Source organism: Copidosoma floridanum, unplaced genomic scaffold (assembly GCF_036245765.1).
Source record: "Copidosoma floridanum isolate Cflo_tuat_1 unplaced genomic scaffold, Cflo_Japanese_pri ptg000013l, whole genome shotgun sequence".
Taxonomy (NCBI): domain Eukaryota; kingdom Metazoa; phylum Arthropoda; class Insecta; order Hymenoptera; family Encyrtidae; genus Copidosoma; species Copidosoma floridanum.
The window spans coordinates 26,963,424-26,985,426 of NW_028321890.1; the positions used below are offsets into that span (position 1 = coordinate 26,963,424).

Genomic DNA, 22,003 nt, shown 5'->3' on the forward strand with positions numbered 1-22,003 from the left:
ATTTTTAAAGTCAGGAATTTTGTTCATCCACCATGGAGTGGTTGCAGAACTGATTGCAACTCTTTAAAAACAAAAGAACAAACAGAATATTCCAAATACAATAAAACCTAGCGAAAAATTAAAAAAAAAAAGTTCATAAATGATCAGTCACTAGAATTTAAAACCAATAAATCTGGAGTTGTCACACAAAGATTAATGAATGATGATTTTACCTCACAAAGTAAACAAAATAGTTTTATCAAAACAAAAGAAAACCTAAATTAATTTTAGGTGTTAATAACAAAAAAAAAAAAAAAGATGTAAGCAATTACACGGTTCATCTATAAAAATTACATCACACGAATCGAATGGAAAAATTCATCAACACCGCAGGTATATAAATAACAGAGAGGAAGCTCGTCTACCCACGTTGAAAGCACTTTCATTACCACCTGAAGCGCCGCTACGTCAGCCATAACGGGGATAGACGTTATACGAAGAGGTGCAAAAAAGGTAAGTACACACACACACACACGCGCTCCGGTACGTACATCACAAGAGAAAAACGAGAGGGAAAGGACCAAATCCCTCGGGACTGCTCGATCTCCTCCGGCGTGAGTTTTTGGCGCACGCGAGGAGCCTTCCGTGACTCAGCAACAACTCCCGAGCCGCATCGGGGAGATATATACACCTCGGGAGACTCGTCACTGCCAAGCTGACGCCTCCGATACCCCGTATACATGTATACGTACACGTGGGTGTATATCTCTCATCTTTTTCCGCTGCAACGGATCCCTTAAGAAAATATTTTGAACATCGCGGAAGTGGAAAAACGACAATCCTAAAGCAACCCCGAACGACCAATCAGTCCCTCTGGGTGTTCGTTTCAAATTAGGCGAGGCTAAATATTTTGGCAATTGAACGCGGCGTCGAAAGATAAATTGCCGGCGATCGATCACCCGGTCCTTTTTTCGGTCGACAACTGCATCATCCCTCTCTCTACGGATGCACGCGTGCGAGCTTTCATGTCACTGCGTGCAATGTCGAGAGGATCGAGAGCCAAATCACCGTTTTTCGTAGCTGTAATGGGCGACGAGCCATGACATAATAACCGATACCATAAAGTCATTGTCGGGTCATTAAATTCGAGTTTCAGTCATTGGTCCTGCAGCCAAACATAGGCACTACTGTTCCTTTTTTCTTTCTGTCAGCTACTAGTAGGGTAATCACCGCGGTATTAATTATTGATTGATTGGATAATGACAGCTAAAGCGACTAATTGTGGTGATGTTACAATGACGAATTGAAACAAGTTTTTCCAATACTCCAATTTGGTATCAATATCCACGATGTTCCGTACAAGCGTATCATTTACCAAGACCTAAAGCACCACATTATGGTACACCCTACACGGGGAACTCGTTTATTTATTCATTCCACGTCTGCCGTGTAGAGCAGTGTATCTACTACTCAAAATTTGATCGTCGCAGCGTATCGCTATAATCACTCCGAGACAGTATCGGTAATTCGAGTAACTCACAGTCGCACGTGAGAGGCGTGCGTAAAACGTGCGATCAACAAGTGATAATAACAATGATTACGCGGCTAATAAACCGTGAAAGAGAGCCGGAGAGATGATAAATCGCAAATGATCCCACGCAGGCGAGACCCGAAACTTCCATCCTCTCGGCGCACGGGGCACACAGGGCCGAGTTATTAAAAGCTCCGAGGTGCTCCGTTACAGCCATTACAGATCTGATTTTAACACTTGGTATAATATATACCCTCTCGCTCGCAGCGATCCTGAATTTTTCGATCCCCTCCCCCCTACCTGCTTTGTTCCTCTTTCGTAACTATTATTCATCCTTTTCTTCCCCGTCCTATCTCTCTCTCTGTTTTTCATTCTTACGCTCTTTCTCTCCTCCATACATCGGCGGGCCGATCATTATTTTCGTGTCAATCATCCGACTGTCACACCGTGGCTGGCTTATTTTCTATACCTTCCTCCCCTCCACCCCGCCTTTTTTTTTTTCTTCTTTTTACAAAACCTCGACAGGAACTTAATTGCTGTTTCTACGATTAAATATTAATAGCTCTTTGGACAAAAAGACTGTGCGTGCCTATAGGTCGGGATACTCGAGGCCTCTTGCATAACTTGTTCAAAATGTATAGATGTACCTGTGTAAAGTGTATACTTTTATCAAATGGAAATCCATATATATATATTTCTCGTTTTGTGTGACACTTGTTTATTTCAACGCGAAGTACACGAAACTCACAGCCCGTCATAAAAACTCAGAATCGAAGAATTTCCCACTCTAGTGGGGGCACGTAAGGGGTGCTGAAAGCGCGTACGCGAAATATTAGATATCGCATTCCTGCAGGGCGATATACCAGGCCCGAGTATCCCCGGCTCGTCTTAGTTGGGAGAGCAAGGACTCCTCGTCAGCTTCAAGGAGATAAAAAGCAAGAAAGACGGAGAAAGAGCTGCTGCTCGAGAGGGAGAGGCAAGTGGGAGTATGCGCGAGGGGGTGTCACGCCGGAGAGAAGTGATTGATAGTGTTTCGCCGGAAGACGCAGCAGCTACAGAAAAGAGCGGGAGATAGAGAAGGGTGGAAAAAAGGATCAAAAGAGACGTAATAAGGTGAAAGGGAGGGGGTGGGGAGATAGGCCACCACCTCGACGGCGCGGGAGATAAGGAGCGAGAGAGGGAATGCGGAAAGAACGAGGAGCCGGCTGACGCACATTCGTATACGATAAAAGAAGGAGGAGGCATGATAGAAGGACACAACACGAAAGGGGGAGCAACGCGTGCACGTGGAGCTGCGAAATGAGGAAACGACGTCCTCGAGTGCGTACACCACGCGGGGGGATGATCCACTACACACTCGTGAGCGATGAGTACAACAGTTGCCTATAATATATATATATAGGCTCCCTCTTTTTGTCTGGTGCGAAACGCCCTCGTTAGATTTATCCATATTTCGATAACTCTGGACAAAAACCTGTTTTTAATTAAAAATTCGTTAAAACATATTTGTCACGGAAGCTTCAACATGATTCTTACGTCACATTCGTCAAGGGTGGCGAGTTGTAATTAAAGCAAAATCGTGAAACTCGAAGCAAAGTCTGCTGTTATCGCACTTTGTCGAATCTGACTTTGACCCCTGCTCGGAAAAGTTTCGAGGAGTTTCGTCTCCTCCGAAGGGGTTCAGTGATAATTCAACTGCTCGCTTCGAGGGGTACAGAAAGGACACGAGGGTCCTTCAAGCTCGTGCATTTGACACATTTCCAGGACACGTTTCAAATGAGTTTTTACTCTTGACACCCGGAAATTTTCACACGGACGACTTTTATATATACTTCACCTTGGACAACTCGAAACAAAACATTTTTAATATTCAAAACAAATCGTTGTACGGATTATTGATATTAGGGGAGAAAAACCACCCCTCGCATCTCCGAATCAACAGCACGCACCTGCGATTAGCGAGAAAAAAAAATTTCGCCCAATCATTATTGTTTACACAGGCGACCAGCAAGGAAGAAGAGGAGAGAGAAATAACATGACCGATTCAGAGTCGCCGCAAACGACCAAGAAATGAATTATCAATTTCACACTTTAATTTTCATTAAACGCTCTCTCTCTCTTTCTCTCTCGCCCGTGCGGTGCGAGTGAAAGGAGGAAAAGACGGCGTATCCCTACAAAAGCTCGAATTCTACTCTCATTCTTCTGCTTTCACTTATTAAGGGTGGCTCGCGGTCGTTTTGATAAATGAACGGAGCCGAGGCCACGTACAAAAGCGCAGAGGCCGCGTCCGACACACAACAGCACGAACTTACAGGCAGACACGTGTGCACAGCACCAATACACAACCAACGTGTAAGTGTCCTCGACATATATTATTACACTTTTACACGTAAGCGCTGAGGACGATTCCTTACTCACGGGAAAATCGATCCTCCATGCGTAAGGACGAGTGCGCTCACCTATACACGTATACCCACGTATAACGTCTATCCTCCGCAGCCACGATGATGGCTTTTCACGAGTCACCAATTTTTCCCCGCGCGGTGGTGTGTTGTTCCCTCGGACGATTTATAACTGTTATTCACGGCTGCCTCGACGCGCGCTCTGACCAATATTTTCAGCCCTGCAGGCTATTGTGATGGGCCCGCCACGAACGCGATTCGTCCATCCTGCGTATGTACCCATACGACGATTGGTTTTCGGTTGGTACTCACGCGCGTGCACGGTGGGACTTGACAACTTCATTTGCGAATTTATCGTCATGTTTTTCTCTCGATGAGCTTGAATGTTTTAATTGTCTTTGAATGTCATCGTGAGCTATTGATTTTATCGTGGGGCTTGTTTGGGTCCATGTGTAAAAACTATTGACAATCGATTGGTAAAATTTACTATTGTTCACTAACATTTTTATTTTATTTTCACATTTTCACTCGTAGTATAAATTGAGTACATACTTTTGCATATGATCAGATGTATTTAATTACTATTAGTTCTAGGCTCAAAGGATAATCAATAGCTCTTTCCTTCTAAATTCTTGCACTGGAAATAATCCTGATATTGTTGATAATTTACCCGATCTTGAAAGAAAGAATCAATCAGCCTTTACTCCCTACATATGTTGTTATAAATGACAAGGTTCGTAGTGAAACTATTTTGTCCTATCAATGGAAAAGATACAAAATAGATAGATCCTGTCGAAAAGTTTAGAATGACGTCAACTCGGTCATGTATAAAATAGTTGTGCTATCAAAAATAAACGATTTATTTGTTCTGGAGAAAATTGCATATTGGGTACTTACTTCTGTGGAGCAATCATACTTATAAAAGCGAAATGACTTTTTAGAAAATTAAAAGAAAAGAGTGGACATCAAGAAGTGTAGATATGTTTCTTGAATTTTGGATGCTTTTTGAAGTGAAACTGATTTTAGTACGTTGGAATAAAATATAAAAGTTAAAAGGATAATTTATCATGGGGTGGAAGTACTGCAATGGGAATATTGTGTGACGAAATTTTTTACGTCAAAGAGTTAAAACGACGTGTTAAAATATGTACCAGAATAATTGAAATACGTCGTAAATAGTTATCCTACATTGTAAAAGAAATCGTAGGGTGATGATGAAAAAAAGTCTCTTTCGAAACAATTGGTGATGAAATAAAATTGTTATCCCACAAATACACCTGAATACCATATCACCCAATTGGTAAACACCCCACATAATGTTTTACAACGAGATTAAAAAATGTCCCCTTACCCATTAGAACCCACTTCCACAACCCGGACGGATAATCGATGACGAAACGCAGCCTCAATGGAGGCAAATCGCTCCTAAACTGGCCATAAAACCTGCCCAGCGCATAAATCACGGCTCTCAAACCACTCCTCGCATACATATACGCATTTCACACGAGCAAAGAATTACCCAACATCGGCTCTCGGTCAGAAAAATCCCCGATCATCGGTGGAAAAGCACGCATTCGCAAACTCATCATCCGTGAACACAATCGTATACATCGCGTCATTTAGGGCCCACTAATCCCCTTATAGGCAGACCTACACATATATTATACCTGCACAGGACACCCTTTTCGCGCTTTTTCCACAACAACAACAACAACAACAACAAAAACCTATTCCCCCATCTTTCTCGTTGCTTCAGGGATATCGATGCGTCCTTCTGCACGGAAAAAGGGAAAAGCCGCAGCTTCCGAGTGACGGAAGGGCGGGTTGAAGGAATAGAGAAGCGCGTAGGAGTGACTCCTTCTCTCTCCCGTGGGCAAAGGCATAGGATCCACGGGCTGCGCCCATGCTCGGTACCCACACACACGCGCGCCACAGGGGTTGGACCCACCGATCGAACGAACGAGGGGTGGGGACGTGCCCCGACATGGTGGGGATCGCTGCTAGCCTACTCTACGAGGAGAAAGGGGACAGGGTGGGAGCGCCTGACGCTACAGAGAAACGGGCGCCTGACCGGTACACTCGACAGACTGTGTGCCCAAGCCGGCCGAAGCTCACGCTATTTTCTCCGCTCCGTGCGTGCTTGGTTGTTATATATTACCTGCCTTCCTCACCCGTCCTTTAAATTTGTTGTGTTTTCTCCCCCGTGCTACACGTTACCCCCTTCTTTTAACTAACCGTACATGCCGATCTTTGATCGTTACAGTGCTGGCATTGTGCGTCATCGGACTGTTGTCCCGATCCCAGATGAAAATCGTTCAACCAGTGGCGAAAATTTTTACCCAAGAGAGTGACAAGTAACACCGCGATCAACTTAAAAGATTTTAAAAACGTGCGCCAGAGTTCGAGGATCAGGAACAAAAAAAAAGTGTGAAAAAAGTGCCGTGGGTGCAACGCGGCCATAAAAGTCCGGGAAGGGAGGTTGGTGCACCTGCCACAGGAGACTCGGCGCTCCACTCGCACGCGAGCCGGCCATCCATCATGGTCGCGAACGCGGGCAGTGGTGGGCTCTGATTGGCCGGTGCTCGTGGTCACGTGGTATGGTAATTGGGCTCGAGTGGGCGGGCACCCCGGCAGCTGCCGCTCTCCTCCCCGCCTCCCGCTGCCGTCTGCGGCTCGGACGCGTGTGTGTGTAAGCTGACTGGCGCACCATACGTGCAGGAACGTAGCAAAGTGGTGTGCGAGGCCGTGCCAAGGGGGAGAGGAGAGCGTGTATTCGTCTGTGGCACGCACGCGTATTGTGGGGCACGCCAGTCCGTCGTGCAGGTCCAGTTGGGCAATAGTGCTCGCGAGCTGCGGCAGGGACCGCGGTCGCGCGACGCTCCCTGGGTTTCCCATTGTTTTTCGTTCCTATCCGCACTTGCAGTTCGTTGTTTTGTTGTTGATGTTGTTAAAAATACCGACGCGATTTCGTATTTTGCGCGAATAATCGTAGAATCGGTAAAAGTCAGTGGAAATATATATATTGACAGTGGCGACGATGGAAAGGCACGCGCTGCTGCGGCCGCGTCCGTCGGATCGCGTGTTGTGAGAACAATGTACCGTGAACGAGTTGTACTCGATCGAGTGTTAATAATTGCAATCGTCGATCCTCGTGGACACTGAGCACGAGGTAAACAGGGGCAAGATGAGCTCGTACCTCCAGATGAACCCAACCGCGGGTGGCAACTACCACCACCACCACCATCAGCACCAGCAGCCAATGGTCCATCACATGCTCGATCCTCAATTTCCCCCGGCGGACGAGTACAGTCAGAACAATTACATAGCCCAGAGTAGAACGGACTTTTTTTCGGGTGGCCATCACCTGAACCACCATCACCCCCAGTCCCACCAGTTGCAGTACGGCTACCATCAGCACCCACATCAGGCGGCCTCGACGCCTTACGCCGTCGGGGCCGCCGCGTCCTCGGCCGTGCCGCTCAACAGCACGGGTTACGCCAGCTACGGGGGCTACTACGCACCAGCCCACCACCCGCACCACCAGGTCCACCATGGGACCCTTCACCCGCACGCCCAGCACCACTCGACGCCACCCGAAGCCCAACAGCCGCCCCTCACGTCCTGCCCGCCCGCGTCCATTCAACAGCAACAGCTCCCCCAACAGATAGTGTCGGCGTCCACGGTGCTCAGCTCGACGGCGCTGTCACCTTCGCTGATGCACATGGCCCAGCAGCAGGACAGCCTACAGCAGCCCCACGAAGCCGGGGGTAACAACGTATGCAGTCCCGCGGGCTCGGGTTCGCTGCACCGCGACAACGACTGCTCGCCCGAGCTGCAGAGCCAACAACAGGCTGCACAACAGCAGCAGCAGCACCAGCAGCAACGGGGGGTGGTGGCACAGCAGCAGCATCATCAGGAGGAGGGCTCGGGCTCGGATGACCTGGATGACGACCAAATGCTGGACGGCTCGCCGGGTATGGCCGAGGACGAAGAGGAGGACGAGGAGACCGGCGAGAGGATCATCTACCCGTGGATGAAGAAGATCCACGTCGCTGGCGTTGGTAAGTTGCGAGGTGTGCTAACGTTCACGATTTCCTTTATTTGTTTCATTTTATTTATTTTTTTTTTAAACTACTGCTACTGCTACCACACACATAAACACGACACCTATTCACTCATTGCATCAATTGTGCTTCGTATGGCAGAATCGGTGATTCTACAAATGTGAGAAAGCCAAACAAAAACTTTCATCCGTACGAAAGACGCGTCGTTTTTCCCCTGTGTTCGACAATCGAGCTGCATACTGTACGCGAAACCAAAAACATCATCATCGACAAGAGTAGAATTTAATGAGACATTTTTTGTTCCAAAATTTCATTCGCAAACGAATAAAAACAAAACGGTAAGTCCAATGGGCCGCAGAAACGATTCTACCGCACTCGTGCCACCGTCGGACAGTCATCTCGGGCAATTTTACCGATTCTCCGCGCCCATTGTGAGGCTCCATTCGCGCAACGATTGCACACGGCCGTATCATTAGCATACAAATGGCACGAGATTAAAATCACCGAGCCAACATCCCTTTCCTCCTCCGATGATGTACGAGCGTATCGTCAGCACGCGCTCGAAATCACGTAAATCCTCGTTTCTGTCCCCACGAAGCGCGCAAAGACTCCGAAAGAAGGATGCACAAGGTTGTGCCGTCCTCCTCTTCACACTTTACGTACACTGCGCTATGAGTATCATATATACGCAAGACAAATGGCAGAGTCCTCGGCCCAGATACACACAAACACACAGAGAGAGAGAGAGAGAGAGAGAAGGGGAGAGAAGGGAGGGCGAGGGTAGACGAGCATAGAGGTCCGTTGATTGAAGTGGGACATTTATCTTGGCGCATCTTGTGGTCCAACGCGCCCCAAAGTCATTCGACGAGAATCTCTCTACGTAAGATCCAAACAAACGCGCACCCACACACGCCGATGAGCCCCTCGGAACAACGAGACGTGCACCTTGTTGTCACCTGCTAAGCGGCGCGCGTCCTATAGGATCACCCCCCGACTGCTCTTCGGAAAAGCCGAGTGATATTAATGCCCCGCCATTATTCACCTGGGTCCTCGATGAATCCGTCGCACGGACGCGCCATCGGGCGACTAGACTTTACCACTATACAAGTGAGTAAGCCGTGAGTCCTTTTTTTTTTTCTACTTGGATCCGAGGTGTTTTACTCCTTACCCACACACGCTGCACACCTTCCGTCGGCTCTGATGGTCATCGTGCGTTGTACCTACACAGCGCACTGCATTTTTCTCAAGAGCCCATACGTCTCTCGCTGCTGCGTGCGACAGCCCACGCCCACGAGTTTTATTTATTACTCACTTCGGACTACCGGACCTCGGAGCAAGTGTTTTGCTACTTTTTTTTCTGCTCTCTCCGCGAGCTTGAGTCATGGATCGCGAGCACGCTATACTTGTACTTGTATGGGAACTTGTGTCATTTGAAAATCGGTTGGTGTGGACAATCTTAAGAAAAAAAATACAAACAATTGGGTACATCCGTGAAATGCCGTAACGATCCGGAAACCCCATGAGGATCTCATACGAAAGGAATGAAGAAGATTTTTTTCAACTGACCTGATTGTCACAGGTGAAAAATAAAACTCCAGCTGTACACCCAGCATGGGAAACCAACGAAAATTGGAAGCGAGCCTTGCACATCCCAGTGCGCACTTCCCTTTTGCCCCATCAACGGAACGGCCTCCCGAAAAACCACCCGAGGCTGCAGCAACAATGCCAAAAATACGTGGGTACCGCAGGCGCCCGACAAAGGCGTCTGTGCTGCTCCAGCTGGGGCCGAGCCACGCGGGCCCGACGCCCGAGTTCGAAAAAATGCTTTCTGCACCGTAACACTCCTCGGAATCGTCGCGGCCGGCCAGCCGGGCTTTGTGCGTATACGCTCGGCTCACAATTCCCTCCTCTATTATCCCCGTTTGACCGCGAAAACTGCAGCTCATTCCAACTTGCAACTATTGGCCCCAACACGTGTACATACAGTGTATTACCACGGATATAATATGTATGTATATACACGAGACCCGCTTGGCCGCCACGACGATGAGCCAGAGGGAAGTCGAAGAAATAGGGGCTACGGTGGCGCGACGTGGCGGTCTGTCCTTCCACAGCTATAGGCCTTGTCTCTCAGGGATATAATATACACTCGTCCCGTGTTTGCGTGCACACGATTGTAGATACCAAGTTATCGGGCCAATCGATTGTACGAGGAAATCGAGCACTACTGATTCCGATCTTTGTACTTGTGATCCTCTGCTGGTATTTAATATGGTGTCTTGGGTATCGCTTTGTAATTGGACGGCTGGACAATGCTGTTTTGACTTGGATTGCGTATTTTGTAAATGGTGTCGAAGGATGGGATCCAAGTAGCGTCAATTTTTTTTTTTTTTTTTTCGTAAAGTGCGTGAGGATTAGTTTCAACAAATGAAGCTTTTACAGACTTGATGCATTACACCTAAACTGAAATATGTATGAAACGTATTGCACTTATCTGGTAAAAAAAATAGATTTTCTGAATAATGTATTGAAAACAGTAATGAGTAAAACATTTTCTTATCCAAAAAATGCAAAAATTTTCTTTCGTAGCATTTTGGAATCCATAAAATAGTCTTGCCAAAATCTAAGCGCTGTATATACACTAGTATGTTAAGAGACATATGGGGAGCTAATTAAAGTAGGCGTGTGATTTACTTTGCTGCGGAATGATTGTACGTGAACCATGGATACTACATGGTCACTCTTGTAGGTATTGCTATGCATATAGGTGAACAAATTAATGATCTGTTTCGCAAACTTGTTGATTGCAGTGATCAATCAAATACGAAATTGTTTATGTTGTAATTTAGCTAATCTTTTGATTGCTATCATCAACAATTTGTACTTTATTTAATTTTTGTTGTAATTCAATATTATTCACATATATGTGGAACCGCAAAATGGCGATGATATAAAAAATATACAGCATAAAGAGGTATCATTAGTTGATTAAAACTGGAAAAATATTCAGTTAAAAGATGGTACAGAAAAACTTTAGTCTTAAAGTCGGTCCAACAATTCCACTCAAACGGCTGAGATATAAAAAAAAAATAAATAAATAAATGAAAAAATTTACTGCTGTGGTAGTAAATTCTTTAAACCCAATAAATTTCTCAATTGTTTAACATATACATACATTGTTTATACGACCCTTTGCTGTCCTTGTGCAATATACGTCTGAAGAAGACCATATTTTGAACTTAGTACATGACAAATGTACAAAAGCATGATTGTTTAGTTTGAATAAAAATATTCCACTTTTCTCTCAAAATATTAAGTATTACAAAATAAATGCTAGTCTAAAAAAATACCAAATATCAATGTTATCATAGTTTTAGTAACTAATGTTTACAAACGAAGAAAATATTAGTCTAGTGATGTATAACAGACGAATAAATTAATTGTTCTACGATTGCAATAAAATAACTGAAGTTATTAAAACACAATTGTTTAAAAATTATGATAAATCCTAATATATTTAATACTTATAATACTTGGTCATACACAACCATATTAAAGTGGGATGCTAATTTTGGAAAAGGGTTTCAAGCAGGACGTAAGAAATAAAAGCACTTACATCTTCATTATGATAATGTAATGATGATATGTGTGCGTGTGATCATGATATATTTTTTTATCTTTTTCTACCGGTAAGTAGATAACGATTACCTACGAGTATTATTTTTGGAACCCTAGTAGGAACAAAATTAAATATATCGTGATACTTTATTTATAGTGTGGGTCTCATACTCAAAAAGCAATGATATATATTGTTTCAAATCACATGTATATTGAACTTCAGTGTGGGCGTAATTGAAGATATTTTATACTTACTATTGTCTAATGATAAAATAATAATAATAATAACAATAATAATATTAATAATGATAATGGTAATAATGATAATATTAATATTCCCAATAATAATACTAATAATATTAATAATACTACTAATAATAATAATAATAATAATAATAATAATAATAATAATAATAGTAATAATAATAAGAATGATAATAAAAATAATAATAATAACAATAATGATATAGCAATACATGACAACAATTATTGGTAGAATAAAAGTAGAAAATTTTTTAATCAATCAATGGTATGCTCTTTTAACTGATTCTATTTAGATTCTAAGTTAGACTCCTACAATAGTTATTGATTCACTTTTTTTTAACACTTTCTTATTGCTTAGTAGTATTCAAAATTCTCTAAAGAAGTACCATAAAAGGGCTCTTAATCTCTGACTTTGTGTAAGGAACGATAAACATACTTGTCACGTAAAAAATATGTGTGACAATATTTACATTCCATTTTGAAATTAAAAAAAAATATTAAAAATAATTTGAAATCTATCGACTGTCTTTTTTCTTTTTGAAAACTTAAATCAAACATAGAGTTACTGGAGAAAATGTTGAAATATGGTGAATGTATTGAAAAATTCACAATTTTAAATGACAAAGCTTACAAATAAGGCTCATTGAACTGAAAAAAAAGTTTGGATACAATTTTTTAAAGAATTTCGGTCAGATTGGATCAACTTTGACGAAAATTAGTGAATTTTTAATGAGAATTTATTATAATATACAACTTTAAAACTGAATAATAAATATTCAATAGTATTTTAAACAACATTAGTTCATAGCTAGAGACATAGTCTCAATCGTATAATAATATTTGTGGCATCATCCATACATGCCTTACTATGCTACCATGCAAGAGACAATCAAATAAAAGTCAATTTAATTTTACTTCAGATAGTTTTTATTCAAATAAAGATACTTACAATCGTATAATTAGTACACTCGTATTAATAGAAGTTACAATGAAATAGGAACACACTTAATTAATAATTTTATTTTAAATGTTCATGTCTGCGTTCAAACACACTAAAAATACACAGTATCGACGAGCAGAGTTTGTGGCCTAGTTAATACCAAAAGCGAATATTCCACATCAGCAGCAACAGCTAGTACAGTACGAGGAGGTGGAGGACAAACTTTGATTACGGGATGCGGTTGTAAACTATCAACTAGCTTATAGAAATATACATGTATACGCCTACGTATGTCCATTTATACGTCGAAGCGAGAAATGTAATTGTCCCTTCCCTCGCGTACATACATCACCCAACATGTACCTACACTACTTAGTCTTTCGACTCTCTGGCTGCTGCTCGCTGTTGTCCAGTGTAATATACCTACACGAGCGTACACACGAGGCGAGAGAAGAGAAAGGGTCAGCCAGCCAGCAGAGGCACAGCTCGGAATGGAATGTGCCCGCAGTGATTCCAATCCTATACGCGTCCGAAGCTTTCTGTCTCTCGTCGTCGTATTTTAACTCTTCGTGCTTCTGCTGTCCGCCGTTCTGGCCAGCGGAGGAGACCACCGGGCCTCGATATTCATCCTTGCTTCCACGTCTTTTTTTTTTCTTTCTTTTTTTCCCCTCGCTGTAGATATGACGTTGGCTCGTTTTCTGATGGCAAGGAAAAACATGACCGCACACGCGCACACGACGAGGTCCGATCATCACGATATCGACATCCACGTCGACGAGTTTTGTTTTCTCGGTACTAACTTTTGCCCACCTGATCGCTGGATGCGGGGAAATTTCGTGGTTTGTTTCTGTCAAGCTTGAAATTACGGTGGCTGTCGAGAGTAAAAGATCTGAGAAAAAAAATTCATCAAACAGAATTCATACATTTTCCAGATCTCATGAAGCTATTTTGACGAGAAACAACTATTTTTTGGATGTCATGTTGGAGATGCCAAAAGTGAAACCAAAATTCATTTTACTACATATTTTCAATTTTACTACATCGGGCAATTAGTTGCATGTCAATTAGTGCAAGTCGATGCGAGACCAACACTCCGTCGACTGAACTGCACCCGGACGTGGTTTGATGAAACTTCATTCCTCGCGTTGTTCCCACGTGTTACGTTTACAGGATTTCGCACGGAATTCCAACGAAACGGAAGCGAAACCTCGCGACCCATCCATTACGAGGATAAAATATTTGTCAGGAGCATCGAAAGCTGCCCATTCCTCTCTAGCTTTACAAAGCACGAACGAAAGAAACGTCAAAAGCAGCACGCGAGGATGAGATGATAAAAAAGGACCCACATTCGTGGAGTGAATAATCATTCCTGGGTCCAATCTCTTGTCCGCGGGGCCCAGGCGCCACGTGCGAAATTTTGTTATTCCCGAGGACGATGGACCGATTGTCCAGGTGGGAAGAAGGGGGGTCGATGATAATTGGCCAGTAATCTGTGTCGCCTGGTAAGGTAGTCTCGAGCAGTGGTGCGTCGGGCTAATTGAATTTCCAAATTCCCATAAATCATATTTGACACTCGAGTGGGGAAAAGAAGCAGAGTGGAAGTAGTAGCCGCTAATAAGGACGGATTTGTGGCCGATACGGTGTGTCCTCGCGCGCTTACACGCGCGACTATCACCGTGTATACGTGGCATCGGTAACGGAGCAGCAACCAGCGCATAATGTATTTCGTCGTACCGTAACTGATCACCTGACGCTTCTCTCCCTCCACGCAGCGTGTATGCGCGACACTGACCGATCAGGACCACCGGGTTTCTCTTTTTTAGGAAGCCATCGTCGAAAACAACTCCTGCATACGCGACTCGTCACCACCTCCTCCTCCACCGATCCGTGTGATAGAGCAACGTTGATATCGAGGCCAGTTCGGTAGCTTGTTTTCGCCAAGTTTCCCCCTCCCTCCCCCATCGTTCAATTTCGCAGACGATCCTTTCAGTAGCTCTCGAGCAGACGCACGAGCTAGCCATTAACACAAACCCGAAACATCACCTTCGGTGACATTCTTCCCGTCCATCACCTGGAATTCACGTAGTGTGCGAATGGACACGGTTTCCACAACAAGCGCGATAAGGACGAGCGCGTTAACTTTTTATCGCTTCCCGAAATTTCGTAACCCATGGATTTTTTCGCCACGCCGTCATCCAGCGCGTCCCCCGTATACACGTCCAATTAACATTTTTGCCGTGGGGCCTCGATCGTCTGGGTTTTTAAAAGCTTCTCGATGTAAATCATACACCGGACTTTTATCAAACAAGCCACGTAGTGCCGCTGGTGACCCACAAATGATGCACCACAACGACTTCATTAATCATCGGGCGAGCATCATTTTTTTGCGACACGAATACATATATACGCAGTACATTATATTATTACACGAGTAACATCAACGAGGCGTTATGAGTTTATACACGATGTGAACGTATATGTAACTAACATCCGTGACGTGTGTGTGATTCTTTGTTGTTTCAGCGAACGGCTCGTACCAGCCGGGCATGGAGCCAAAGCGCCAGCGGACGGCCTACACGCGCCAGCAAATCCTCGAGCTCGAGAAGGAGTTCCACTACAACAAGTACCTGTCGCGGCGCAGGCGCATCGAGATAGCGCACACCCTGAGCCTCAGCGAGCGCCAGATAAAGATCTGGTTCCAGAACCGGCGCATGAAGTACAAGAAGGACAACAAGCTGCCCAACACCAAAAACGTCAAGCGGAAAAACGCCAACGGGCAGCCGAGCAAGGCCTCCAAGTCGCGAGCCTCCAAGAACAACAACAACAACACCTCCGCCAGCAACAACAGCGGCAGTGCCGTGGCGACGGCGAACGGTCTGCGGAAGAACAACAACATGTCACCCCAGAGTTGTATGGAGAGCAGTTTGGACGGTAGCGTGACCGGGGGCATGGCTGGACTGGGGGACGTGCACGACGTGAAGCCACCGACGGTGGATGGGTTCGGGGCTCTGCAGCAGGCCCACCACGCGAGTGGCTTCCAGGGCCACGTGGGACAGCAGCACCCGTTGGCTCATTTGCAGGCGCAGCTGAGTCATTGCCACGTGAACGCGGGCATGATGGAGCCGGGTATGGTGCACATGCAGGCCTCGGGGGGTAGCATTAGTCCCCTGGCGCCGACGACCCACAGTCCACCCGGCGGTGTTTCTACGACCGTCCCACCGACGGCCATCAAGTCCGACTATGGCCTGATGGCCCTGTAACACACGTACGTGGATGCAGAGCCACGGGAACAGCAGCAGCAGAGCTTTTGTCTGCCCTTCGGTGACGGCCGGTACTCGTACGAGCAGCCGAACGGGGACGGGGACGCTGTGGACGATGACGTCGTCGCGAGGATACTCGGAAGGAGCGCGGTGGACTGTGAGGTGCGATGAGACCTTTTTATCTTGCGTTTTTTTATCCGTGTGTGTGTTTGTTTGTTGGTGGTACTGGCATGTTGAACTGTTGGGTAAAGTGCAGAGTTGGTGTTTTTTTTTTTTTTTTTTTTTTTTTTCTGTACAAACAAGGAGTTACGTTGCAGTTAACATTAATAACTTCATTGTCGCGTCAATGCGGTGGCTTATCAGTGAAACCTTGCTACGTTCTTCGATGAACATCGCCTATAGACTGGAGTAGCGATTAATCAAAAAATATCTTGTTTTCTCATCCACTGGTCAAGGATCTTCTTTGGAGAGTGCACGTATAACTTGAAAGCAAACTTCCGGGCTATGCTGTATTTTTCACGGTTGAATAAGGAAGGTGTCAATTAAAATATTATGCTTTGCGATCGGAAAAAAAAAAATTAGACTTAACAATATTGTAAAATTTTTCTGCATTTCTAGCTCCTTAACAGACAATCCTGTGATAGCTCCTTGACTCGTACAAAACTGTATTTTCGTGCTCTGCCAACTGAACTGTGGTATTTTGTAGTAAAATTTCATTGAGGCCACCGAAAACATAACATCTGACGCGCTGTAATGAATGATTGATTACGTTACAAACATATGCACTCTGTCCGCGCGTTTTTTGTTTCTTTTCCTTGTTTTCATTTTGACGACGACCCAGTGACGCGACTGGTTACGCGGAGTTTACCAGTTGATTATCGTTGATTTGTGCCATGTGTCTCGAGCGTAGAGGGAAATGAATGCGAGTCTCATTTGCATTGACCGAGGAAAAGTTACGAACAATTTTTTCGCAGATTCATGGATTTCATGAATTAAAACGGCGCTCTTTAATATTAGAATCTTACGAACTCTATCAGGTGATGTAAATATTAATAATAATCGTATAAAATGGTGTGTGTATATAATTGTAAAGAAGTTGGTTTTTTTTAAAAAAAAAGTCCTCGTTCACTACAAAATTAGCTCTTATAAATATATATCTTTAGTATAACAATTATTAAAAAAAAGTGTACATCGTATAAGCCCGGTTCTCTTTTCTATCGAAATAAAGACTATAAATTTCAAGCGATACTACATATAAATATATATTTGACTCTCAATGAGTTATGGAAAGTTGTAAAAATCAATCGTCTGTACCGTATACGAAACAATACTACGATAAGTGTATAAATTTTGCGTATTGAAGTGAATATTTTATTGCTGAGCTCTGTTACGTTGTTGTGTTCAGAAATAAATATGTATTTTAGATGGAATAAGAAAACTTTATTGCGTGTGCTTGTGGTATGATTCGATGCTCGAGGTGAATGTTTAACTTTTTATTTCGTTGGCGTATTTTTTCCTATTTACGAATAATTTCACTCCAATTTTTGTCTCATTCGATAGCCCAATCGAAAAGCGCAATGGTTATTAGTCCATAACAGACCATCAAAGGGTCAAATCTTACCCGATTCCAACGATAAGTTCAATTGTAACCAGTGTCTGTTTCATTGACGTTAATTGTTTAACGTAATAGATGAGGTCATATTGTTGGTTCCTATTTTTTGGCAATCGTTTGGAATATTTGTTCTGAGTTAATTCTAACACTTTAAAACCTCAATTCACCATTGCAATCTCATTACCACATGACAAACCTCTTGTACATATTCCTGATTAGATTTAATAGTATCTCTATTTTTAGCGCAACCGAGAATAAGAATGAAAAATCGAAACGAGAAAAAAAAATTATCAAAAGCTACTGTTTGTAACGAGCGAGTAGAAATCAAACGATTGAATTGCACAGAGTCGCTGTGACGATATACCAAAACAATTCTAATTATGTTGTGTATGGAAGTAGCACTTAAGTGAAAAAAAAAAAAAAAAAACTCATACCAGAATACTAAGCGCTAAAGACACGTAAATATATGAAATCTTTGTGAAATTATCGAACGTAGAGGTGTCAAAGCAATGCTCACACACACACACACACGAGTCATACGTAAAAATTAGCTATGGCAACAGTGATCCCATGAGCGTTGCTTTAACTTCAAGCGTTCGGTGTTAAAAATTTAAGCGATTGAAAAAGAAAAAAAAAATTTGCTAGAAACGTACGAGTGAACAAGTCGTTTAAGTGTGGCCACTGTGTACTCCATTCTTTGTGTATATAATACCCTTGTATAGTAATCCAGCGATGAAATACATATAATTATTATTACCGATGCGACAATGCTTATGTTTATATCGATAAAGAGAAAGAAAAAAAAACGACGATGATAATAAAACGTGAATTAAATAAAGACAAAAAGGTAAAAATATAAAAAATCACATTTGTCGTTTAATTTCGCTTTTTTTTGCTTCCACTGTTTGTGTCCGTCAGCAGCAGCAAGAGCACCGTTAACATTTTTCTCAATTTTCACGCCTACTTTCGCTGCTACGCGACAAAGCACATTACAGTAAACGCAAAACGCTTCCTCGGTGCAACGCAGGGCCTCAAGCTCTAGATCAATATCCCTGCGTGCACGTAAGGGGGGGATCGCTTATCGAGGCTCGCTTGGAGAAAAAGGGAGAGAGAGAGCCAACAACGAGAGAGCACACACAAAAGGGAAAAAAACAGGGATGACGAGGCAACAAAGAGGGCCTCCTCCTTTATGGAGCCTTTTTTCGCGTTTGTTATCCTCTTTCTTTCGTGTTTCGGTCGGGCGGTATTGAAAATTTATTATTTGCATGTACCCTCCTATACTCTACGCGATAACTAATTCTTTTACCTCAATAGCACCGCAAATAAAAAACGCTCGTAGCACTCACGTAATGTAAGTCCAAACGAATTGTTCAATGATTAGATGCTATAATTATTTGTACCTCCAGGGTAAAAAGGTTTTACCGATCGAGGAAATATCCCCAAAAGGGGCCACACGAGACTCCAAAATCTTCAATATCATCAAACAGCGACCATCTGCCCCAAACTGTAGCGCGTATACCCTCGATCGACACATTAGCATATACACGTACATCCAGCAGCTGCGTTCACACCCACGGCCGACTTTGTCGACGGTCCAACGAGGCTGCAGCCCCACGTACAACCTATATACTCAGCAGCATCAGCACCTCGGTTTCCCCCACAAGAGCGTGCTCAACGCACTTGCTCTCTCTCTCTCTCTCTAGCTGGCAGCGCACCGCGTCGAGGGTGAAGGAAGGAAGGGGAGGAGGGGTGGCTCCCGAGAGGCGAATGGGAGACGCCCGCGGAGCAGTAGGGGCCACGGCTTTGCCACCGCCCATGGAACTCTGTCGGCTAGAGAACGAAAGAGAGGCCCTGGTGCTCTCTCTCTCTTCCTTCAGCTTCTTTGAAAATGGAGAATTTCAGGAGCCACGAAGAGAAGCTCCTCGTGCAGGCGCATTTCGATTTTTCAAGTGCTCGGCTCTTTCGCTCTTTTTTTGTTATCTGGAGACGCGCACGGAGCTTTTCCAGTGATGGCTGTATCAAGCTGCGCGCGGGGCGAGGCTTTCCTCCCTGCGGCTGGATTGAGATTGATATTTTAGAGTGTCTATCATTGAAATTGATGCACCCGGGCGAAGGACAAGGGCTTCCCTAGGATTTATTTCGAAACATTGAATGCAGCTATGCCATGTTTTACTTTAGCTGTAGATCGGGTGACTTTTTCGTAGGATCTTTTGGTACATAAGTATTCATTTCAGTTGCACAATGTCGGTAGACGCAAGTGAGGCACCAAAAGTCATTTGTCACTTTTGAAAAGGCATGAATTTCATCCACCATCGGAAAAATTCAATCTCGTGGCTTCGCAGCAATCTCATCGCAAAAAGGCACCACCTGGACAACGACAACTTCGGATTCAGTTTCCGCGAAATCTCGCGATGGGCTGCTACATCCACGCGACCTTGATCGCATGGGTTGACGCACATACTGCACTCGTATACATTATTATACCTGTACTACGTGTCTCTCGGCAATTTCTCGACAAGATAAATGAAGCTGGCGGTGACCACGACGCGCACAGGGAAACCCACCTTGACGCACTCGCGACAATCGTCCAAGATCTACATACCCAGCCCAGCCCGGTAGCTATAAATGTGTATACTCAACGAGCACTGGAATCCGCGGGTCCGATCGGGTGGTCCCTCGCGACGTGTCCACGGGCTCGCCCTCGTTACGGCCTTCCTGTCTTTGGCTTCGTATACCACTGAAAAATAAAAGCACGGGACGACCACACAGTTTGCCTCCGGTCTTGAGGGTCGTTATTTTAAATAAATTATCAAGTGCACGCGTCAAATTTATTCGATTGCGGAGGGGGGACTCGCTAACCGATTTTTCATTCAGCCTCGATGATTGATTTCGAATCCATGACTAACGAAAAAAAAGAAAAAAAAAAAAAAAAGGATCAGTCGACAAACCTCACCGCACTCGCGTGCAATTATAAAATGATCATCTCCGTGCCGGGGTATCGTGTTCCAGATCCATCGAATTTGCGGTGGGTATACTAAACCATGGCAATCGACGTCGGAGGGGATGAAGAGAAAAAAAGTGCCGCCTCATCGCCGATCGCGACGATCTAAACGATTGTAATGAACCATATCCTAAAAGAGCCAACTAAAGACAATCAAAAATTGAAATCGTCGCCTTGCTCATCATGCCTGAAGTGCTAACTCGGCGCTCAGTCCTCCGTGAACGCGAAAACGAGTCCTCCCCGTCTGGTGTAATTGGCGCACGGGCAGAGGGGGATTAACAGAGTCACGGCTCCATTTATCAGGAGCCTCGTAATTACGGGACGGCGTCGCACCCTCCTCGCATCGATACCTACGTCTCCTCTCGTGCGAGCGTCTTTCGCACTTCTGTTACGCACCGGGGATGCTGCGACTACTGAGGGGCGCGTCATAGTGTTGTACCCTCGGGAGACTCTCTTTCTCGTTGTCGACGATGTATATATCCATGTACGTACGTGCGAGGGAAGAGATATACGGAGGTGCGCTTCCTCTGTCGTCAGACGGAGAAATTGGAGCCCCACGTTGTGTACACCGTATCGGTAGAGGTGATGCTGCAAGAGATGGAGTGAACGAATCACTATTTTGAGAAAAATAAGACATTTCGTCCACTGCTAACTGAACGACAGCTCTTTGGATTTGTGTTTGCGGAAACAGGTATATTTATGTTTGTGTGCGAGAGGAAATAATAATTATAATTTCCAGTGACACGCGACTCCGGTGTTGCTGGCGCTACTAATGATACGAGTAAAAGTTGTAGGAGCAGGATAAGGAGGCCCACGGTAGTTTATGACGTGGGCGGTCCCGCCACGAGTCGCATACATCATTAGGCGCGAGCTCGGCTCCTCTCTCCTCGTGTCACTTCGCACTTGTTAAAATTTTCGGGAAGCGCGAATGCCCTGTGTTCTCGAATTTGTATTTTCGACCCTCCTCGGAGGAAGTTGTCGCTCCTGACGCTCGCGTGTACGGGTTTGGGTTGCTTTGTTTTTGTTTTGACGCTGACGTCCGGGCCATTGTAGCGCTTTCGGCTGATGCTAATTGGCTGAACTGTTGAAAGGACGCGCGGCTTTCAGCGGGCGCGAGGAGATCGGTAGATTAACACCAGCTGTGGGAATGACTTGGTGTTTTTAATCGGTTTGCTTATCGACGGCTCTGGTGAAACATGGTGTTACCAATACTCATCAAAATTGAGTCAAGTTACACGCTTGAGTCTGTAATGTACCTAATGAATCTCTGTGGTTCAAAAAATGTACCATCTCGATTTTGAGTTTTAAAAAAATCATCATCTTGAAATGAAA

General features: G+C 44.5%; 1 protein-coding gene across 1 annotated transcript; it reads left to right on the forward strand.

The window, feature by feature from the left end:
* The first annotated feature begins 7,096 nt into the window (after positions 1–7,096).
* On the forward strand, positions 7,097–16,058 carry Dfd (homeotic protein deformed). The gene is made up of 2 exons (XM_014363587.2): positions 7,097–7,973; positions 15,322–16,058. The coding sequence occupies exons 1-2, from the start codon at positions 7,097–7,099 to the stop codon at positions 16,056–16,058; spliced, it is 1,614 nt and encodes a 537-aa protein (XP_014219073.2).
* The last annotated feature ends 5,945 nt before the right edge of the window (positions 16,059–22,003 follow it).

Excerpts from the sequence above, each read along its gene's own strand:
- Dfd (XM_014363587.2), top strand. The coding sequence starts at position 7,097 with ATGAGCTCGTACCTCCAGATGAACCCAACCGCGGGTGGCAACTACCAC. Across the intron at positions 7,974-15,321 it reads GATCCACGTCGCTGGCGTTG|CGAACGGCTCGTACCAGCCG; the intron begins GTAAGTTGCGAG and ends TTGTTGTTTCAG.